Consider the following 15,337-nt stretch of genomic DNA (forward strand, 5'->3'; position numbering starts at 1 on the left):
CCAGTGCCAGGAAGGGCACTTGTTGATGGCTGTCAGTACTGGGGAAAGCAAAAATGGAATCTGACATAAAAAGTTCAATTTTATCTCAGGAAATGTCTATCCTATTTTGTAAGATAGACATGGAACACTTCTAGCTCAGACACTCTGTCTCCTTTGGCAAAACTGATGGTTTTTATTTGAGATATATTTGCAAAATTATAGTCTGTTAAGTGCTGTTTTTTTTTTTTGTTTGTTTGGTTTTTTTTTTTACTTCTCACGTTAGGATTCAATTGCAACAGAAGCATTCACCAAACACTCTAATTCTTTATCACTTTGTTGGGAGGCCCATGTCTACTAGTTCAGAATCTGCATTGATAATTAAACGCCTTACTTTAAAGGTATGCTGTATTATTATGTACCCTGCATTGCATGATGTGCCTCTGTGTGTGTGTATGTCGAAAGATAAAATTTTCTACAGGTTTTTCTATATCAGTTAAGAGTAATACAAATGTAAGGCATTATAGAATAGGGGGAATCTGATCCTACACATTGAATGCAGATCAATTAAGTAGCATCTCTGGGTTATTCATAATAGATTGGCATTAGCAGTTGCTTCCAGTGACCTATATTGATGGCTTATAAAATCATATAAGCTTCTTCCAAAATTTCCTGCCATCTGGCCAATGAGAGAGGCAGGTGGTATCTCTTCTGTTGTGTTTAGAAACCTAAGGCTGTATTCACCACTTGGCACCATATTGTTCCTAGACTAGTCTCTCTCCTATGTTAATTTATTTTTCAATTGTGTGTTAGATATGTGGGGAATAAGCGAGGAGTATTTTTGTGCCAGGGTCTAAGCTTTCTTTTTCCTTCACAGGGTGGCACTAAGGACCTCCCAGGACTAAACCCTTTAGAAAAATGAAATGAATTGTGCTCTCCTTGCAATTTTTTCATGTATTTTAGAAGTCTGCCTATTTAATTTGTGCAACTTGAAAGCCCTTTATGTCTCTAGATTCCTTGCCCATTGCATAAACTCAGGTTATCTCTCTAGAATTTACGCGAGTTCAATAAATACTCTTCGTTCTGCATATGCCAGCTTTCTGCATATGCTAGAAGGAAAAAATTCTGTGTGAACTTGACTAGAAAAATTGTCCCCAAATCATGTGTTGGTTTTGTTTTTGGGGTTTTTTTTTTTGACTCTTGCATCTATAGGACTTCTTTCAACTATCCCAGTTGATTTTTAAGGTAGAATTTGTTTTATATGTTTATAATTCTGCAGCTTATGCAACACTCCTGGTTAGTGTCACCTCTGACTTTGGATCCAGCTAAACTTCTGGAAGAGTTTCCCCGCTGGCTGGAAAAACTTTCTGCACGTCATCAAGGCAGCATTATTATAATTATTGATTCTATTGACCAAATACAGGTATGTTTTCAAAATACTTGCCATTTGTCAGTCTAAAGGAAACCTTGACTATTGTAATAGGTTCAGCTATATCTATGTAACAAATATTAATGTTTGCTTTGCTCTAAAGAGCACATACAGAAAATAGTTTTGCAAAATGTGCAGATGAGTTAAGATAGTTTTTCGGTTTCTGTAGATAAATTTTGTGTTGGGTTGGGGTTTTTTTCCTCCTAAATTTATCTTAACACCTTAATTTTTGAGCAGTCCAGTTACATTATTTATCCAAAGTTTCAAGGCTGTGAGCTGACTCATTGGGCATATAAATAGCCTAGTCTTTATGAGGTGAATATTTCAACAATAGTATTCTTTCTGTTTTATTTAACGTACAGTCATGCTGGTACATATCAATGGATCACTTAGTACTATTTCAGGAACCAGATTGTGAACAATTTTTAAGGACAGTGAAGAATTTAAGACTCCTTTCACTAAGCTGTGCAGTTAATGAAATGTATGAACTTCTGGCATTGTTTGGAACAACCTTTGTATTAAGTAACCAAAATTTGTTTTTAAGCAAGCTGAGAAGCATATGAAGTGGCTGATAGATCCACTGCCAGTGAATGTGAGAGTGATTGTATCGGTGAATGTAGAAACATGTCCACAGGCTTGGAGGTATGTTATATTTCTGAGATGTTTCAAAGTAGCCTGGGTTAGAAATACTGTTTTAAATTAGTCATTCGTTGAAGAGCAAACAGCCAGATTTGTCAAGACCTGGAGATTTAATAGGATAAGGTTTTGCAACCATTGAGGACAACGAAAGCTTCTCTATTGTAACTGCAATGAGGACAGGTTTTAGCTGTTGGGAAACCAGGTTTTTGTTTTACTGTGATGGATCTATCCACATGACTATATGAAAGAAGATATTAAATGCAGTCAGATGCACATGAAGAACTGCAATACCATGATACAGATCCAGGATAAGGCTAAAAGTGGAATTTGACTTGTGATGACTAGAATTTCTTAGTAGCAGGAAATAGCTTCAATTATTGGTTTCATATAAATCTTTAAAAAGCTCTGAAACTTAGATGTATTTTTTTCCTTTTGTGTGCTATTTAATAAAGTCTGAATAGGACTTTGTTCTCTCTTACCAAAGGTTGTGGCCCACTCTTCATCTTGATCCACTGAATTCCAAAGATGTTAAATCTCTCATTAGTGCAGAATGTAACTCTGCAAATGTTAAATTGACTAAAGAGCAGGTATGTCTGTTGCAGTTCTTCTGAAGCATGTTACTGTAATGTAACTTTTAATGAAATCAAGGAAAGATGAAATAAGCACAGCTGCCAAAAAAAAGTATTATATTTAGCTAACTAAATACTACTGCTCAAGATAGCATGCATTTTGAGTATTTTTACCCCATGGCTTATAGCACTGAAACAGATGGAACATCATAAATTATTAACACAAAAACAGTGCAGTTGCACATATTGCTGTAAACATGTTCTTTTATTTTAGAATAATAGATGGTTTAGTATTGCATAATACTGCAACAATGATTGGCAGACTGAGGAAGAAGGTATTTTACCTCTTTGCTTTGGAGACTAATTCTGTAAGGTAATCCTTATCTGAGAGATGTAATGGTTAGATCCTAACTCTTTTCATCTTAAATTCAAAAGGAAACTTTCACTCGTATGCTCCTGTAGCTAGAAAAACATGTAATGTTTTGTGCACTAGTTATCATGTCATAGTCTTCAGATGTTACAGATAAAAGCATATCTAGAACTTTTCTTGTCAAACAGTGAACATTTTATTGGTATGGTTAATTTCATCTTGGTTCACAAATTTTGTTTAAAATGTTGTAGGAGAAGAAGCTTGAGAGACATTGTCGTTCCGCCACAACTTGCAATGCTTTGTATGTCACTCTCTTGGGCAAAACCATTGCTTGGTAAGTTGAGATGATCTTGAAATTACTATGCTCACCACTAGATTAGAAGACTTCAAGTAGGTTTGTTAGCATTTTGAAATACATTCATTTAACATAAAATGATTTTTGTTAAGAAAAAACAGTGGAGCAGTATACAAAGTTTTCCCCCTTCACTGACTGTGAATGCAATGGCAAGAAAAATCGGAGAGTATACAATGGCCATTTTGATACTAAGTGAATCCAAATAGTTGTATCTGTCTGTGTTCAGCTCTTCAGTTTTTATCTTAGTTTTCTGTTGTTCTGCTTTCTGGGTATGTCAGTTGCTTCAATGCTTTTTAAAGGTATGCAGAGAATGTTGGTATTGTTTTGTTTGACAGTTTAATTCAGGTCTGTTGTATTTACTGATGTACCAGATAGTTTGCCTCATAGATTTTTAAAGCTAAAAGGAAGTTCAACAACTGTTTAGTTTAACATCTTGCATATGGTACTTTTCCCTGTAATTCCTGCTGTGGAGGAAATTAATCTTCCCTCTTGTGCAAGAGAATACTTAATAAGTGCATTGGCTTATTATTAACCTAGACTTCATCTTGTTGAGAAAGTTGCATTTTTGGTTTAGACACTCCCAGAAGACGATACACGGATTGATAATTTACTCTGGGTGACTGATTTTCATTATTTTTTGTTTCTGTTTTATGTCCTAGAATGCTTAATTGCTCCTGAAAGCACGCTTTGTAAATGCATTAAATGAAACAGCAGCATGTGGTTTTATCTTTATCCAACCTGATGTCCTTATACTGAAATCCTGCTGCAGAAAAGAACACTGCAACTTACCTTTTTTTTTTTTTTTTTTTGGTAAATAAAAATGTTGCTGCTATTTAGAAAAATCAGACAATATGACAGAAGGTGGTTTTCAGGAATTCACCTCTTCTGTGTTTAATCTTACCAGGTGCTGTGCATGTTAAAAAACCCAGTAGAAATTCAAAGCACTTTTGAGATAGGGCTCTTCAGTAGTTCCAATTCATCTTACTCGGCCAGATTTAGTATGCTAAACGATACCCTTTTCGTCCTTCTGTTCAGTGTTGGAAATACAGGAAATATTGATGAAACCCTTCAACAGTGTTTCCAATGTCAAGACACAGTGTCACTGTACAGGCTTGTTCTGAGATCAATTCAAGAATCATTGCAGAGTGATAAAGAGAAAGATCTTTTGAAAGAGGTAAGCAGAGAATGTGTCACTATTTCTACAGGTAATGTATATTCTTTCCTGTAAAGAGTTTTTCTTAAGTTAAAAGTAAATATAAATATATGTTGATTCGTATGTATGATTTGGAGATTACTGTATTATTAGTATAGAAAGGACAAATTTATTAATCTAATTATATCTATTTTATAACTATAGAACATATGACTGCTTTGTGTTAGATTTCAGCTAAGTTGTCTCACAAAACAAAACAGAACTTTTCCACTATGATGTGATATAGAATTAGAACTTCCTTGCTGATCACTACCCTGATCCAATGATTAACTACATTGAGCATAGTAAATATAATCAAAACATGGCATCTTGTGAATACATGGCACCGCTTACTAGATTTCCAATTCCTCTTCCTACCTTTGCAGAATTTCCCTGTTGTGTGGAACGTCTTTTTGATTAGGACATGATATTCAATAATTGCCAGAAGTTCTTTGGTGCTGGCAGCATAAGACCTTCAGCATATTTTACTTAGATAGAAGTTCCCTATGATAATGGAGTTATTTTTCCCCGGTGTTTTAGAGAAAAGTCTAAGGAGCCATTTGTTTGTCTCAGAGTGTCCCATTTGGTGCTTTATCTATTAGAATATTAATCCATTAGCACGCAAGACTGTTCTTTGACGATGGAAGAGGGAAAGGGCTTGTGTAGGCAGGTTTGGGGTTTTTTTTCCCTTGGCGTATAAAGTTATACACAGTGATACACAGTATTTTTCTTTGAATTTCAGCATAACTAAGCTCTGCAGCAAATACTAACTGTGTAAAATAATTTTTCTGCTCTATGTAGATGCTGTGTGTCATCGGTGTTAGCCACAATGGTGTGAGTGAGTCAGAGCTGATGGAACTTTATCCTGAACTGTCTTCTGCAGTGTTAGCCTCACTCGTTCACAGCTTGCACAAAATGTGTTTGCTGACATATGGCTGTGGTTTGCTGAAGTTCCAGCACCTCCAGGTAAATTTTGTAGTTCTAAACGGGTGCAAGTGAAACCCCACCCCCTAAGCCCCTGCTGTTTTTTAGATAAGTTCTGTTGTTTTAACTAGGTAGGCCATGATATGTTTGTGTTTGCTCATCCATTTTCCTTAACGTCTGGTCTGATGTTAGAATCACCTTGAAAACTACTAGCACTGTGATACCAGTATTGGTCAGCATTGTTCAGCAGTTGAAAACCTGGCATTTCAGACCTTCAGAAATTTCTGATCTATTAATTGTTAACTCCATGTGTCCTAGAAAACACTGGTTCCACAAAAAACAAGCAGAATTGAAGGAGAAGGGATTATTATCTGAATAACCAGAGCTTTGGTCTAATGTAAGACAATCTGTTTGTAGTGCCTTTGTCATCGAAAGGTTTTCATTCTATGAGACGAGAAGTGTTTCATAAAGAAATCTTGCATAGCATGCTGTGTATCATCAGCATTTAATAAACAAATTAAATGCATTCTCTTTCAATTATACTCTCTTTCAGGCTTGGGAGATGGTGAGACTAGAGTATATGGAAGAAGGTGAAAATGTTATTTCTGCCTATAGACAAAAATTAGTGGAGTACTTCACCATACAGTTAAGGTAGGCCAGAATTGCTCAAGATGTGCTAAATTGCAGACTTTATGCCTCTTGGATATTTTTGTTTTCTTCATATAGCTTCTTTGACTCATTTTAGTAAATTATTATGGCAAAATAACTCTGCAAAACTCTAGCTGTCAGTTCAGCAGTATATTATTGATATGTTGCTTTTTAATCTTGGAAAAGGTTGAAGACTATGGAGGGGAATGGGCATATAATAAAGTTATCATGTGAAAAGGTAGGGTGTGAATTTATACCACGTCAGTTGTTTTGTGGTAACTGACCCCATGTGGATTTTTAAGTCCCAGTAAATGCTAGGAAGTTTGAGGCTGCTTGGAACCTGAAGAAGACACAGAAGACCACTTGCGTTCAGCAAGCAATTAGCACATACACAAGAGGAGGTCCAGTAGAACAGCTGAACAGCTACAAGTTCATATCCAGCTTGAAAACTGATTTGCATTTACAGTCCTGAGTTAGTGTGTCCCAGCTGTGGGCTACTGCTTACTGCTTCTCAGAGCATCCACTGTTGGGTAGCAGAAAGCCAAGAGGGCCACACTGTACCAGACAAAGGAGGCACAAAGGGACAGTGGGCTGCTGCAGGGCTGCAGCGCTGCTACCAGCCACAGATCAGCCCATATGGGAGGGAGGAGCAGCTTCGTGTGGGGTACCTGGGGGTTACAGCACCCTCTGAGATGAAATTAAAAAAGATGTGAGAAAAAGGAGTACATAGGTCTTACAGTAGTCTGTTTAGACATTCAGGTATGGTAATTGTATGCTTGCCTAGTTTTCACATCAAATTGACAAGTTCTGTTAGGCCTCTCAGAGTTTTAATTTTGATTTGCTTTTCTTTCAATAGTCGAGACCGAGTGACTTGGAGAAGTGCAGATGAACTTCCCTGGCTCTTCCAACAGCAGGGTGATAAGCAAAAGCTACACAAGTGTCTTTTGAATCTCTTTGTGTCTCAAAACCTTTACAAAAGGTACAAAGATAGCCACTTTGGTGGTTATAAACGTTTCAAAGTGATTTTTTTGTCAATATAAATCAGAAAATGACAGATATACTTTAAATGAACTTAAATAGTAGAGGCTGAAGTGCTAAATGCTGTTATCATATAAATCACCTATTTTTTTCTATTTTGTTACGCCTGGGGGTAGGTAAAGGGATAAATACTGCTGTTGAACAGCATTAGTGGCCATGGATTGTCTCTGTAGACACTGTAGCATAAAGACAAAATTCATGCATATGGCCCTTTTCTTTGAAGCTAGCATCAGTCTGAATAGAGGGGTATCAGAGATAAGATGAGCTTCTTATTTCCTTGTTAAAACAGGGGACATTTTGCAGAATTGCTGAGTTACTGGCAGCTGGTTGGGAAAGATAAGAGCTCTATGGCAGCTGAGTATTTTGACTCTCTGAAAGAATATGAAAAAAGCTGTGAGGGAGAGGAAAGTATGATCTGCTTGGCTGATCTTTATGAGACCCTGGGACGGTTTCTTAAGGACCTAGGTCTTCTCAGTCAGGTAAGTACATTTAGAGATTGTTGTAACAGCCAGGAGGCAAATCAAGCAGAGCTCAGTGTGTGCTTTCTGTTGCAGTTGTTAAATTGTTGTAGCATACAGGATGCTGCCTGCTGCCATCATATTCTGAACTTCATTGTTACAGGCTGTAGCTCCTCTGCAGCGATCTCTGGAGATTCGAGAGACTGCACTGGATCCAGACCACCCAAGGGTGGCGCAGTCACTCCACCAGCTGGCAGGAGTTTATGTTCAGTGGAAGAAGTTTGGAAATGCTGAACAGTTGTATAAACAGGCACTGGAAATCTCTGAAAACGCTTATGGAGCTGAACATCCTCGGGTAGCCCGTGAACTTGATGCACTTGCGACCTTATACCAAAAGCAGAACAAGTAAGCTTAACTACACTGGTATTTTTCTTTCATGTGGAGGTGGTACAAAGATAACAGCAAACATTTTCTTCCTGAAGACAGAATGTTTCTTTGGTTCTTTCTTAGAGTTTCATAACTTCCAATGCAACCATGAGCATCCCCTCTGTAGGGGCCACCCAGTAGGGGCCAACTTTTGTGTTTAGTTGTCCAACAAACCTCTAACAAATTAAAGGAGGAGCATTGTCTGGTCCTAAGCGTTTTGGATGGTTTTATCTTTGACAAAAAGTGTGAATTTCTTCAAGATTTTTAAATTCTCCGCAGATTTTTATGTTTAAGTAACTTAGAAGCTTTCCAGAATACCCAATGATGCTACATCTGGCATTCTTTCTAACACTGTAAATAATGTTTTCAGATATGAACAAGCTGAGCAACTGAGGAAAAAGTCCTTCAAAATACGCCAAAAAGCAGCAAGGCAGAAAGGGAGTCTGGTAAGGAAGTATTCGATATTTAATAAAAATGCAGGGCATGTTGTGGCTCTGCTAATCTGATGCTCAAATGCTTTTGATAATTGAGGGTTTAGGCAGTGAAGTAGCCTAGCAGCAGCTTTGGTAACTGCCCTTTCAACCCTGCTGAAAATGCATATGAATCAGTACAACTGGTATGGAATTGAGAGAGGTGGAAAAGAAGTGGATATATACGTTTCAGGGGTGCAGATTTACTGCTGATAAAATTGGCTGTCAAAGTGGCAATGGAAAAAGGTGTTCTCCAGAATAACTGAGGCATTTATCCTACAAATACTATTGAACACAGTGCTTACTGCAATGGATAATCCTGGTAATAGTATTAGGTGCCATACTGAGTTTTTCCCTATTTTTTCTTCTGTGTTTTTCAGCTACAGAGTTCCTCTTGTCATTCTTGAGCTAAGGGTTTGTTCGTTATGTAGTGCCTGTACTGTAAGAATTCAGCTAGTAACTCCAGAGGTCTAGTTGTAGCTCCTAATGAAAATAGTCAAAAGCCATAAAAAAAGTTGCTATTTCCACAGTGCTTAAATATAAGAATTTGGATCATGAAGATTTTGCCCATTTTTGTAATGAGTTCTGCTGCACAAATATTAAGACTGCAAAGATGAAGAACGGGCAGAGCGTGTAACAATGACTGAGCTTTTTACTTGTAATTCACTCGGCATGCAAGCATTAGCTTGGCAGCCCATTTTACAAAGACCCATGTAAAACCTTGAGTAATACTTTATATGTATTTGTATATGGAATTTAGGATAGGATAACTTGATTTTACCTTTTGAGCTTATAAGCCTAAGAATTTGATCTGAATCAGTTATTTAAACCGCAGAGTTCAAGCAAATTAGTGTGTATGATACAGAGAAAATGGAGCTGTATGACAGCACAGTAACTTAGATTTCCTTGAAGCATGTTTGGTGAAATTCACTGTTAGGCATTCTGCTTATTTACAATCTAAGTGCCATTTAGCTTGAAAACAGAACTTTAGTAGGATTATTGTGCTCCTTCGGCACCAAACAGTCTTCTGATTTTCTGTCTTTAGTTGTACAGTCTAAAAGTAACGGTGACTGGCTTACCTTACCTTGTGCTTTGCTGTAGTGTGGCTTTGCTCTCCTGCGTCAAAGAGCCCTGCAATTGGAAGAGCTCACGTTAGGCAAAGATACACCGGATAACGCTCGAACCCTCAATGAGCTTGGAGTCCTCTATTATCTGCAGAATAATCTTGAGTAAGTTGTATTAATTGTGACATCCACCGAGTGTGCCCATAGATCTAAATGGAAGCAATGAATTGAGAACTAGCATTAAATGTAGATGTATGATCAAATACTCATTATATTGCTGTCCTTGATTGATTCTACTGGTTTTGTTTACTATGAAATTCACTCATATTTTCTAGAGTTGATGCTGTTAGCATGTGAGTACTTACCAAGTCAGTTCATTTCCTGCATTCAGAATTGATGTTCCACATTTAAATTTAACCTAGCCTTCATTGCAAATACCAGTTATCTCGAAATTTATGCCCCTTCTACTCAGCTACACTATTTTGTGACCCTCCTTTGTGGAGTTCATCCTTGAACAGCAGGATTGTTGTTTTTCCATGAAAAACACTCAAAATGCTAGTGTTACAAGAAATCATGAGTTAAATATTCACTGTGCTTGTAATCCGCAAGCTCTTACCCTGTTGGCCTTTTTAAGGGCAAAAGAGGACAGAGCAGCACAAAAGTGTTCTAAAAGCAGGTGAAGATAAGCAGGGGTGTTGAAGAGGAGGAATAAAAGGTGCAGAACAGTTCCGATTGCATGGTTAGCCAATCTTCACATCAACTTCTTCAGTCCACAGAGTAGTCTAAGACTGTGTGTGGTGAGGGAATTGTAAAGTCACCTTAAATCCCACTCTATGGAACTGAATCTTTTCAGAGAAGAAAGTAAGTGCACAGCAAAAAAGCACAGAGTAAGTTCTGGAAGTATTTTTACGTTCTTCCTGTATCTGATGTTTATGTCACCAGTAGTTGTTGGATAACTACAGAAGTATATCATAATTTAGGATCTGCACACAGAATCTCTGTTAAATGCAGGACCTTCACAGTGAAGGAATTGATTTTTAACAGTTGTTGGAAATGCGGGTTTTTCATCAGTTTACTCTCATGAAGTCATGACGAAGTGACTGATTATAGAGGAGCAATATCTAATCTCATACGAGATAATTTTATATTCCACATCATTCATACATAGTTCTGTCCAACACAGCCTAATTCTGGAGTAACCATACCTCCACTATTTCATAGGTGAGCATAAGTATAAACTTTCTTATAGTGAAGGTTTAAGTAATTTTTTTTGGATGGATATTGTGTCTCTGTTCTGAATCAGCAAGTCCAAGATTGAATTTTTTGATCATTTGATGCAGTTAGAATGAAATCAATGGCAGAAGGGTATGTCACTTTATTAGTTGTTGTATGTTATATCACACATCATCTTCTAGCCCTTGCATAGAGTGAACACCTTTTGACACTTGTCTAAGAGCTCCAGAACTGAACCTACAGTTCTGTCTATAAAGGTCTTTTTTTTTTTTCTCTAATGCAAAATGGATGTTTTTTCCCATTTACTAAGCTGACCTCTTGGGAATAGTGTCACACAGAATTTGTCTGTTTGTCAGGATGACAAACTGCCTAGTTGTAATGGATGCTGCCAGTATTATGTGGGGATCACCCATCATGATAGAGGAGCTGCTGTAAATCTGTAATGGAATAGTAGCATGCTACTCTAGTGAGATAAATATGCCCTTTTGATAGGGAAACGCTTGAATGGTGGCATTACACAGAGTCTTTTCCACTTTGTCACTTCTAGACAGATTCTGCTATGAGCATCTAGCTCATGACATATATAAAACCCGTTCTAGTCTCTCCCCCTTTGGTGTGAAACCTGTCTGTTGAACCCTATAATATGTTTTATATTCTTTAAAGTTACTTGAAAAATATGTGGTGTATTCTGAACCTTTACCTCATATTCCTCTATTGCTTTATACATGGAAGTACTTGACTACTATGAGGAGTTGCCCAAAAGTCAGTAGAAAGTTTTGAATACGGAAGGATTACTTGCATAACTGAAAATGTAGGTTGAGTTAAAGAAAAGAGCAGCTATGAGGTAGTGTAATGTTTGCTGAAATTTGCTAGACTGGCTTTTCAGTCCTTAACAGGGGGGATTCAGGACTGCACAGGAATATGTTAACTAGCTCTCTGTCTACATTCTTATGATTAGCCTGCACAGCAGGACTACATCTGGGATGTATAGTTCTTCACTGTGTGAATGAATTGCTGATCCAGTATTTGCTTATTCTGAGGCAAGTCCATTACCAGATGTCAGTATCTGTGCAGTTTCCAAGGCTGAGTTTGTTCTGTTTCAAACAGCCACTTCAGCCTGTATGGATGTTACCAGCTTTAAAATATCACTGAACGAATGTATTCTGTAGGACAGCAGAGCTTTTTCTGAAGCGCTCCTTGGAAATGAGAGAGAGAGTCCTGGGACCCGACCACCCAGACTGCGCGCAGTCTTTGAACAATCTGGCAGCCTTGTACAATGAGAAGAAGCACTATGACAAGGCAGAGGAACTGTATGAAAAAGCTTTAGACATCAGGAGGAGAGCACTGGCTCCAGATCATCCCTCCTTGGCTTATACTGTGAAACATCTGGCAGTGCTGTACAAAAAGATGGTAAGCACAAGCCTCTTACCTTTTCTCATCCCCTAAATTAACTGTAATGCCTTGCATTGTTACAGTCTTCAGTCCAAAAGGAGTGGGGCGTGGGGATTTTGTCAGCTATTGGTGTTCTACATGCTCACACATAAAAGATGTAGTCAAGCGGCCTCAGTCTGTTTCCAAAAAGCCTGGTAGCTTTTTCAAAACACACTTTGCTTAAAGAAAAGCTATTTATGAATAATGTCTACAGTGTCCTGCATGCTCAGTATTCACCACGAAGAATTTCTCATTTGGTTAAAAGCTAGTGTTTTGGCTGCAGTGAGGGAAGCTCTTCCCAGCTGTAATTGAGTTCTTCACTGTCTACTGCGTGACATCCATGTACAAGAGTTTGGTCACATGTGTCTTAATGGAAAAACTATGTTTTAGGGTATAGTGATAGTTCCTTTTACACAACGACCTTGAACTTTACAGTCAAACTGAGAGTAACTTGAAGGCTCATGAGGGAGATAGTACTTTACAAATAAACTGTCTGGCTGAGCCACCTCCAGCTTATGTTGATTCAGTGAAAGATGAGAGTTACTCCCTTGCGAAATGCACTATGGGGAATAACATTAACAGTAGTATAAACTTCTGCATTTCAGCATTTCAAAATGTTTTATGAATACTTTGTTTGCAGATGGTAGTTCTAACCATTTGATAGCAGTGTAAGAGTGATGTAAAGTTTTCAGCTGTTGAACCAAGATCAAATTCAGAGGATGACAAGAATTTTTTTCTTCTATATTTTCACATTTTACCATTCTTCAAAGAGTCCTTGAAGATAATCCTTTGGATCAAATGCTCCTGTAGTTTTGCTCAATAATCGTTACCTGCTATTGTGTGCATGAAACTGTTTTGGGTCATCTATTCTCTGCTCACTTGAGCTTCTAATTTTCATGCTGCTAGAAGGTGCAAAAGCATGCAATATTTGCATCAAAAAGCTCTTTGCTAGTTTGAAGGAGCACAAATTAAAATTCATGGTGAACTAGTGATGCAGGGAAGAGTGGAGGAAGAGAAGGGACAGGAATCAGATGTAGAAAATGACAGTTATTTATAAATAAGTATTTATTCCAGATGAATTACTCATCATCTTCAAACTGTGGCATGGTGATGCTTTGAAAAAACAAGGAGAAAAATTGATTTTAATTTTGCAATTACAGTGAAACATTATATAATGGACATTTGCAGTATTTAATTTCTAATTGCTATTAAATATGAGAATTCACATTCTAATAATAAAAGCCTAAGCTTACTTCTGAAGTATATCCAGTTAATGTGTGAGCAGATTCAAATTTGGAAGAAAACAGATTGGCTAGAAAAATAATCTACAGTAAAACTAGTTGGAATACGAGAGGAGTATTTTAGAGAAACCAAAGTCAAGAAGCCAAAGCCTCAATACGGTGAATGGGAAGCAACAGGTACTTGAAATGGCATTAGACGCTGCGGCTGTTCCAAAGATGATGCGAACACCGCTTCAGTAAGCAGAAAACTGCTCAAAAGTTAGGGCAGCTACCATTCCCATTCCTGTATCACCAGTAAAATCTAGGTCCTTTAGGACAAAAAAATAAGCTCTGCTCATTTATGGCAGGATGAGGAAATACAAATGGAGAAAATTATTTGGATGAAAGTACAACTGAAAATTCTTTCTAACAGCCTTCTCGGTGAGACACTTCTGGGGAAAAAAAAAATTTAAAAAAGAAAGAGACATAGCTGAGAAACACATTAACTGGAAGTTGAATATGCCCAGTGTTTTGGAAAATTAGGTCCTAATAAATATTAATGATAAACAATCTGTACAGAATATAGCTATAAATTAACCAAAGTTAAACCCTTACTCTGGAAACAGTTACATCTTCTCCAAGGCTTTTTGTTTAAAACAGATTTTACTGTTACCATTTTGACACAAGACAACTGAATCATTTTTTCCCTGTTTTTTCTAGGGAAAACTCGACAAGGCCGTTCCTCTGTATGAACTAGCGGTTGAAATTCGACAGAAGTCATTTGGCCCAAAACACCCTAGTGTAGCAACTGCTCTGGTGAATCTAGCTGTCCTTTATTGTCAGATGGTAAGTTTTTCATGTCTTACATGTTTATTATTCCTGTCTTAGGTTTTTGGTTTTTTTACAATTTGTACCTAAATGATACCAAAGAAACCTGAGCACACTTAAAAGGGAAATTTCTTATAAGACTTGCAAATTCTTAGGTTCCATTTTAAAAATTGAAAGGATATTTGGCAAGGGGAATGTATGCAGGGAACAGATAATTGCTGTAACTGGCATTTCACAAGGACACTTGGGCTAATGCTCTTTAGATGATTCAAAATGCCTGCATGCTTTATAGGACTAGAGCTAGAGTACAGCATTTTCAGGGATATGGTAGTTAGCACAGTATGATGGAACACAGCTCCACCACTGACTCGGGAGGGAAACGTAATCCTTTGAAACTGAGGAAGAGTGCCGACCTTGATGAACTGCAGCTCTGTGTAACTAAAAATTTGAGATGGCTGTAGACTTTCTAGTCTACAACTAGTATGAGATTCAAAGGAGATGCAATCAACTTAGCAAATGCCTTACTTAGCATCAATAGTAGTGAGCTGTAGATTGTTTTCTTGTTTTCTGTATTTCTACAATCTGCATATCTGATTTCAAACAGGGATTAAAGCTGCCTCAGGTAAAATTAAAGAACATTTGGTAATGCAAAACTTTTCAAAACTGCCTAGGAAGTCCAGACCCTAATTATTATAATATGAGTGGGAATTGCATTTGCAAGTGCAAGCCAATTGCTTTAACAGTCTCAGTTATCATCCTCATCTGTCAAGAGTATCTAGAACTCAAAACACCTTTTTGGTTAACTATGCATGACTTTGCATCTAGGATGCGTTGATACTGTGTTGGAAAAAAGAATAGCAAATGTAGTATACATCTGTAACAAACAACTCTCTACTACCCAAAGAAAAAGCAGATCGAAGCTTTGCCTCTTTATGAACGTGCATTAAAGATTTATGAAGACAGCTTTGGCCACATGCATCCTCGTGTGGGGGAAACTCTGAAAAACTTGGCTGTGCTAAGGTAAGATTATATGCTTCAGCCCTATAAAAGCAAATTACTATAAAAAT

At 37.4% G+C, this 15,337-nt stretch overlaps 1 protein-coding gene across 2 annotated transcripts in view; it reads left to right on the forward strand.

The window, feature by feature from the left end:
• The window catches only part of NPHP3 (nephrocystin 3), a 28,481-nt gene that overhangs the window by 12,009 nt on the left and 1,135 nt on the right, over positions 1–15,337 (forward strand). The window contains exons 11-26 of one of the 2 annotated variants that reach the window (XM_052795050.1): positions 263–377; positions 1,256–1,399; positions 1,950–2,047; positions 2,529–2,631; positions 3,235–3,317; positions 4,374–4,512; positions 5,332–5,496; positions 6,008–6,105; positions 6,959–7,081; positions 7,430–7,619; positions 7,762–8,003; positions 8,395–8,470; positions 9,596–9,723; positions 11,961–12,201; positions 14,163–14,288; positions 15,175–15,290. In XM_052795050.1, coding sequence (XP_052651010.1) covers positions 263–377; positions 1,256–1,399; positions 1,950–2,047; positions 2,529–2,631; positions 3,235–3,317; positions 4,374–4,512; positions 5,332–5,496; positions 6,008–6,105; positions 6,959–7,081; positions 7,430–7,619; positions 7,762–8,003; positions 8,395–8,470; positions 9,596–9,723; positions 11,961–12,201; positions 14,163–14,288; positions 15,175–15,290 — 2,187 coding nt within the window. The remainder of the gene's footprint in view (positions 1–262; positions 378–1,255; positions 1,400–1,949; positions 2,048–2,528; positions 2,632–3,234; positions 3,318–4,373; positions 4,513–5,331; positions 5,497–6,007; positions 6,106–6,958; positions 7,082–7,429; positions 7,620–7,761; positions 8,004–8,394; positions 8,471–9,595; positions 9,724–11,960; positions 12,202–14,162; positions 14,289–15,174; positions 15,291–15,337) is intronic. The other variant, XM_052795060.1, reaches the window with a different exon arrangement.

This window comes from Harpia harpyja, chromosome 1 (assembly GCF_026419915.1).
Source record: "Harpia harpyja isolate bHarHar1 chromosome 1, bHarHar1 primary haplotype, whole genome shotgun sequence".
Taxonomy (NCBI): Eukaryota; Metazoa; Chordata; class Aves; order Accipitriformes; family Accipitridae; genus Harpia; species Harpia harpyja.